Source organism: Solanum pennellii, chromosome 7, assembly GCF_001406875.1.
Source record: "Solanum pennellii chromosome 7, SPENNV200".
In the NCBI taxonomy this organism is placed as follows: domain Eukaryota; kingdom Viridiplantae; phylum Streptophyta; class Magnoliopsida; order Solanales; family Solanaceae; genus Solanum; species Solanum pennellii.
This window is the reverse complement of record NC_028643.1, coordinates 66,220,539-66,227,550: the sequence shown is the minus strand read 5'-3', so window position 1 is coordinate 66,227,550 and position 7,012 is coordinate 66,220,539. Positions and strand designations below refer to the sequence as shown.

The 7,012-nt window shown below is 31.1% G+C and overlaps 1 protein-coding gene across 1 annotated transcript; it reads left to right on the top strand.

Moving 5' to 3' along the window:
* The first annotated feature begins 4,123 nt into the window (after positions 1-4,123).
* Positions 4,124-4,888, top strand: LOC107024396 (auxin-responsive protein SAUR78-like). Its single transcript, XM_015225377.2, has one exon. It carries the CDS (start codon positions 4,170-4,172, stop codon positions 4,560-4,562), a length of 393 nt encoding a protein of 130 aa, XP_015080863.1. The 5' UTR covers positions 4,124-4,169; the 3' UTR covers positions 4,563-4,888.
* Positions 4,889-7,012: the final 2,124 nt, after the last annotated feature.

Genomic DNA, 7,012 nt, shown 5'->3' with positions numbered 1-7,012 from the left:
CCAATAAACTTTTAGAAAATCAAAAGTTGATATATTCTCTATCTACCAAAAACAGTAGAAGAATTGAGTAGTTAGCACCTCCATATTTGACCTCATTCGAACTAAGCTACTACTATATAATAAAAAAAATTACTCCTAATTCTTCTTTCCAAATTTTTATTTCCTTAATTGTATATGTTCCTAACCCATTCTTTAAATATTAATTAAGATTAAAAAAAAAGTTAAGAAGTTGGACAAAAGTCTCTAGAATTATTTTTGCTCAACTTTTTAGCGGTTGCACATGTCTGTCGCTTTCGGTCACAATTTTTTTTCTTCATCATGAAATTATAAGAAAAACAAAACAAATCAAGTGAACCGTTTTTCATTATTTTTCATGGCTTTTTTAAAAATACCAACAACTTTCTGATCCATAATAAATAATTTAAAGAAATAATTTGTGTCAAACAAGAGGGAATGTATCAAATTCTTAATAAAAATTGCATGTTGCTAAATACTATAATTATCTTGAGAACTTGATAACGTAAAAATACAAGAATTTCGAACATATAAACTTTAAATTTTGACTTTGTTCAACCAGATGACAGTACTGATTATTAAATTTACTACATTATCATATTCCAATTTTTCTCATGGATATATACTTAATATGTTGTGAATAGAGAGGAAAATAGATTAAAGGTCTATATGGGACCCAACCACCGAAATTTAAGGGGTAAGATTTAATATTAATCATTTATATATATAGTCTAATAAACAAAAGTCGTGCTAGCAATTACTTTATTGAAATTCTAATTAGGTTAGATGCTGTTTAATTAATAAACAACAATTAATTCAAATCCAAAATGTAACGTGTCATGTTTATCAGAGGCTTAGTCCGAATTGACAAATTGTAAACACCATTAAAAGAAAGGGATATGAATACTTAATTATATATAAAAAAAAAATTAAAAAATTCCCTCTTCCACTGAAAAAAATAAATAAATATGTACAGGGTATGGAGTTTTCTGGCCCGTTTTAATTAATAATTACCCTTAGTCTATTTTGTCCTTTCCCCTTTATTGAAAATAAAAAGAACTTATTCAAATGGTGAAAGAATAATTATCATAGTCCATAACAATAGTATATAATTAGGCTTATCACGAAAACGACAGATTGATGCATGTACACATAAATAGAGACCAAAGAGGAACATAGAGAGCCATACCAACAAAATACATTACTAGTACTTATTTTCTTTGTTTTAATTTGATATAAAATTAAAAAATTTAAAATTTAAAATTTTATAATTTTAAATTAAAGATATATAGGATATATATATCAAAATGTTTGTTAATTTTATGATCTTAAACATATGAATGAAAAGTTGAAATTAAAAGGATTATCAAAACAAAAAAAAATTATATTTTTTAACAAACAGAAAAAGAAAAAGACAAATAATTTAAAACAGAATAAATACTTGTCACTCAAATTGGAGAGCTTGCAATTGAAAACAAAGTTATTAAAAGTACTTGTCACTCGAATATAATTGAGTAATTTTAAGAGAAAAATCAGTGAGGCATACTATGAGAAAAAAGTGTAATTTGTATAAAAAGGAAAAAAAAATCAATACATTTAATTTAATATTGTAATAGAAATTCGATTTGTGGGTGCCGTCATTCTCACTAAATAATATTGAGGATTTATAATCAGATGAAACTATAGTTATGTTAATAAAACATTAATAGATATTTGCTTAGTTGAGTAATTTTTTCATAATATTACTCCTTGTTAGTTGAGAATGGTAAAATTTTGATTTACACAAATAAAATGATTTCTCACTCTTTGCTTGAGGACTAAAAAATGCTTGATATAATTTCTTTTAGAAAAGGAAAATATATTAATTTTTTTACAAATATTACTGTTGGGGTCAAAAGTTATGGTCAGTCAATTAGTAACCCTCAATTTATGAATGAAATTAGTTGGAACAGAACGCAAGCTACAAGTTGGCAAGTCATCTTCATTTCCAACTAAGCTAGAGATGTCGGACGGATTGGGTTTAATTTGGATAAATCAAATTGAGTTGAGTTAATAAATAGATGAGTTATTGATTCGTTTAAGAGTTATTTGAATTAAAATAGATTGAATTGAAATGGACTAAAGTGCAGATTATAAAAATCCAATTAGTTCAAATTTTGTCAAGTTTAATTATTTTATTTGTTCTTTTATAAATTTGTAGTATTTAATAAAATTATTACTTTCTTCATTAAGTCTAAATATAACATATTAAAAAAAATAAAAAACAAGATATTTTAATAAGATTTCGCATGACTCAATTTGAGATACATCTCTACTCAATTCTTGTGGAGTTGAAATGAGTTTGCCTAAAATAGATTGAGTTAATAAATAGGCATCAATAATCCGTCCAAACTTGAATGAATTGGATGAATTTATTTTTCCACCCCTAAACTAAGCTAAGATGCGAAGCATGATATTGTTCTGTGATAGTTTTTCTTTGTTAATTTATGTGATACTTTTATTTATAGAAAATTAATTTTAATAATTTTTAAAATTAAATTAAATTAAATCAAATCATGAATATTTTATATTAATTTTCTATAATAAAAAATTTGACAAAAAATATTATAAACTATACTTCTATTTATGTTAATATATTTAAACAATATAATCTCAAACAAAGATTATATAATTTGACATCGATAAGTGAAATGTATATATATAAGGCTAGTTGACGTGAGATAAAGAAATCTTTTATTGTGTATCTCAGCAACTAAAACTAGTTGCATGAGCCACCTTCCTATCTCAACAATAAATGAATATAAAAATTATAAAATTTGCGCTCCCTTCTTTTAGACTCAAAAATTAAAATTGTCGGGGCATTTCTATATTTAATAATAATGATATATTAATTTATTATTTTTTCAAATAACATAAACAATTCATTCTAAAAATAGGTCCGCTTCTACTTATTTGTGAGACAAGAAGACATCTCTCACAACTAATAGATTAGAGGATGTGTTGTGGATGAGTAAAAGAAGTTATTTTTTTAAAAAAATAAATATACTTCTTTCTTTTAATTTTAGTTGAACTAGTAGTTTTTTTAAAAAGGAAATTTGATATAAATATATAGCCTTTTATATCTATATCCTACTAAATAATTATACTATATACCTTTCATTAATTTCACTTAGCTGATTTAGTATCATATATTATGTGGTCTCAGTAAGATCTGATAAATTTACTTAAGTGATACTAATTTAGTATCTATTAAATAAAATTATCAGCCTTAATAAATTTCAGTATATAAATCTGATTTAGTATTAGTTAAGTGAAAATTATCAGTCTTAATAAAAAGAGATATGAGTTGTAGTTATTTATGAGAGAATAAATATTTCTTGAATTTTTCTGGATTCGAATATGAACATGTTATTATTTTGAATTTTATGGTCCATTTACGTAGTTTTTCCTTTTTTTTTAAAGTAAACTTCAATTAGATTATTACACTCTCTACTTAAATTTATGTATTGTATTAAAATGTTTAATTTGGACGCTAATTTTAAGGGGGGAAAACATATTCTTCATACTTTAAGTATGTATTGAATACCTCTAAATTTATGTATTGTAATTTAAATTTTTAATTGGACGCTAAGTTTAAGGAAAAAAATATTTTTCATTTCTTTAAGTATTATGTATTGAATAGGTCATGAGATTTATATGGCTATAAAAAGATGTTATTTAACTATAAAATGATAAATTGGAGGTTGAGATACATTTTTATTTTTACCATAATATATATGAATACTTCTCGTATTTTTAAACTTGTTTATCCTATGTTCTAATTTAAAAAAAATTGATGTAATAAATTTTATATGGAATCAAATATTGTTACACAAAATTTTAAAAAAATAATTATATCAAAATTACATCCTCCCAAAAAACAAAAGAATCTGGAGGTTCTCTTCACAAATAGGCAGAAAGGCGCAGCTGGTTTTGGCTGACCCAAACTTTGTACCCATGAATTAAGTGGGCCCTACACCCAAACGCCTCATGTAATGTAACTGCTCTCTCATTACACATTTCCAATTTTACCCTTCCCCTTTCTCCTTTATATTCTCCCCAAACCTCACTCTTCAAAAACACCAAAATTCCTTATTTCTCTTTACACAACAACAATGGCGAAAGGAGGAAAACTCACAAAACTCAAATCCGTGTTGAAGAAAATGCAATCCTTCAAACTTGGCCGCGTAAATAGCACCGCTGGCGTAGCAGCAACTCATCATCATTCTTCCTCCGAAGAAGACGATTCATTTTCCGATGAAAATCGCTGCTCCGGTAAGAATTTGTTCCCGGTATACGTCGGAAAATCTCGCCGCCGGTACCTGGTGAGCTCCGACGTAATCGATCACCCGCTATTTCGCGAACTCGTGGAAAGGTCCGGTGAGACTGAAGAATATATTACAGTTGGATGTGAAGTTGTGCTGTTTGAACATTTGTTATGGATGCTTGAAAATGCAGATCCTCAGCCGGAGTCATTAGAGGAATTGGTTGAATTTTACTCTTGCTGATATGGAAATAACTGTCAGTATCTGAATGGTAAAAAATAACTGTGACGTGGGAATTGGAAATGGCTAATATTTGGTATATAGTTGTAAATTTAATTATCTGTTTTTATTTTTTTTTTTGGTTAAGAGTTAATGATTTTGATTAATTAGTGGTTTAGAAGGAGCGGAGGGGAAAAAATAAATTAAAAAAGAGGATTAGCCTAAGGCAAATCTCTTCTGTATTTAAGAGACAAGCCTAATGAGTGATTTGTTATTTAATTAATGCATGTTCCATTCTTTCCAAATATGTACCAAGTTTTTGTTCTTATCCATTTTGTTCCTTCAGTTTTTTTTTTATTGTTTTTTTCTTATTTGAAATTATAATGTTGACATTTTGTTCTTTACGATAAGAAAAATTAAGGGGTCATTTGGTATATGTGGTTACTTGTTAAAGATGTGCCAATAGAAATTAGGGTTGTAGTTAAGTTATTTATGCAAATTTGTAAAATGATAGTCATAACTTGATTAAATTTCTTTCTAAGACGTGTAATGTTATACTCTATAGATACACTTTCTTGTACTTTAACAAAATTTTGAATCCATCTCGATAAGAAACCAATTGATCATAGTACTTTATAATTATCGATTATATTTATTATTTGTCTCAATTAAGCATTTGTTACGTTGGAATAAATAAGTAAATATAATAATGGGGAACGATGAGACAGTTGTTATGGGGGCGAGCGAGATAGGTTAGATCAATGAATTAAAAACCAGCGAAAATTGCTAGCATGCAAACCTTCAGTTATTACCTTTAACGATATTCATTCTCCGATAAATAAATTACATGTCATGTTTTATAACACAAGATTTCACGTGAGTATAATTTATTTGTGGCATTTGTATAAACAAAGGTTACACGTTATGCTAAGCTTAAGCATCTGATGTTGAAAAATGTGATAAAATTGATCCTTGATTTTAACGTACTACACAGCTGTTGGTTTTTTCTTTTTCCATACAGCTGTGTTGGTTGGGGTCACCAGTTTTGGATCTTTTAATTTTTTGTGTTTAATTTGTCCTCCACATAATTTGTCCAAGAACTACTGGGCTCCTTGTACACGTACTCACTTTTTGTTAACTATAACTCGAAGTTGATCTGTCAATAATATATATACACTTTTTCGATTAATTCTCAAACTGTTAAAGAAAGACAAAAGTCCCACATCGGTGATTAATGAGATGGGTGGACTCTTTATAAGGCATGGGCAATCCTTCTCCCTTTGAGCTAGCTTTTGGGGTGTGAGTTAGGCCTAAGACCTAATTTCACATGGTATCAGAGCAGGGCCCGTCTCACCCGATGTTGGGGTCCCCAAAATTGAAATTGCCCACGCACCAGATGCTAAGCACTGGGCGTGAGGTGGGGTGTTAAAGAAAGACAAAAGTCCCACATCGGTGATTAATGAGGTGGGTGGACTCTTTATAAGGCATGGGCAATCCTTCTCCCTTTGAGCTAGCTTTTGGGGTGTGAGTTAGGCCTAAGACCTAATTTCACATGGTATCAGAGCAGGGCCCGTCTCACCCGATGTTGGGGTCCCCAAAATTGAAATTGCCCACGCACCAGATGCTAAGCACTGGGCGTGAGGTGGGGTGTTAAAGAAAGACAAAAGTCCCACATCGGTGATTAATGAGGTGGGTGGACTCTTTATAAGGCATGGGCAATCCTTCTCCCTTTGAGCTAGCTTTTGGGGTGTGAGTTAGGCCTAAGACCTAATTTCACATGGTATCAGAGCAGGGCCCGTCTCACCCGATGTTGGGGTCCCCAAAATTGAAATTGCCCACGCACCAGATGCTAAGCACTGGGCGTGAGGTGGGGTGTTAAAGAAAGACAAAAGTCCCACATCGGTGATTAATGAGGTGGGTGGACTCTTTATAAGGCATGGGCAATCCTTCTCCCTTTGAGCTAGCTTTTGGGGTGTGAGTTAGGCCTAAGACCTAATTTCACATGGTATCAGAGCAGGGCCCGTCTCACCCGATGTTGGGGTCCCCAAAATTGAAATTGCCCACGCACCAGATGCTAAGCACTGGGCGTGAGGTGGGGTGTTAAAGAAAGACAAAAGTCCCACATCGGTGATTAATGAGGTGGGTGGACTCTTTATAAGGCATGGGCAATCCTTCTCCCTTTGAGCTAGCTTTTGGGGTGTGAGTTAGGCCTAAGACCTAATTTCACATGGTATCAGAGCAGGGCCCGTCTCACCCGATGTTGGGGTCCCCAAAATTGAAATTGCCCACGCACCAGATGCTAAGCACTGGGCGTGAGGTGGGGTGTTAAAGAAAGACAAAAGTCCCACATCGGTGATTAATGAGGTGGGTGGACTCTTTATAAGGCATGGGCAATCCTTCTCCCTTTGAGCTAGCTTTTGGGGTGTGAGTTAGGCCTAAGACCTAATTTCACATGGTATCAGAGCAGGGCCCGT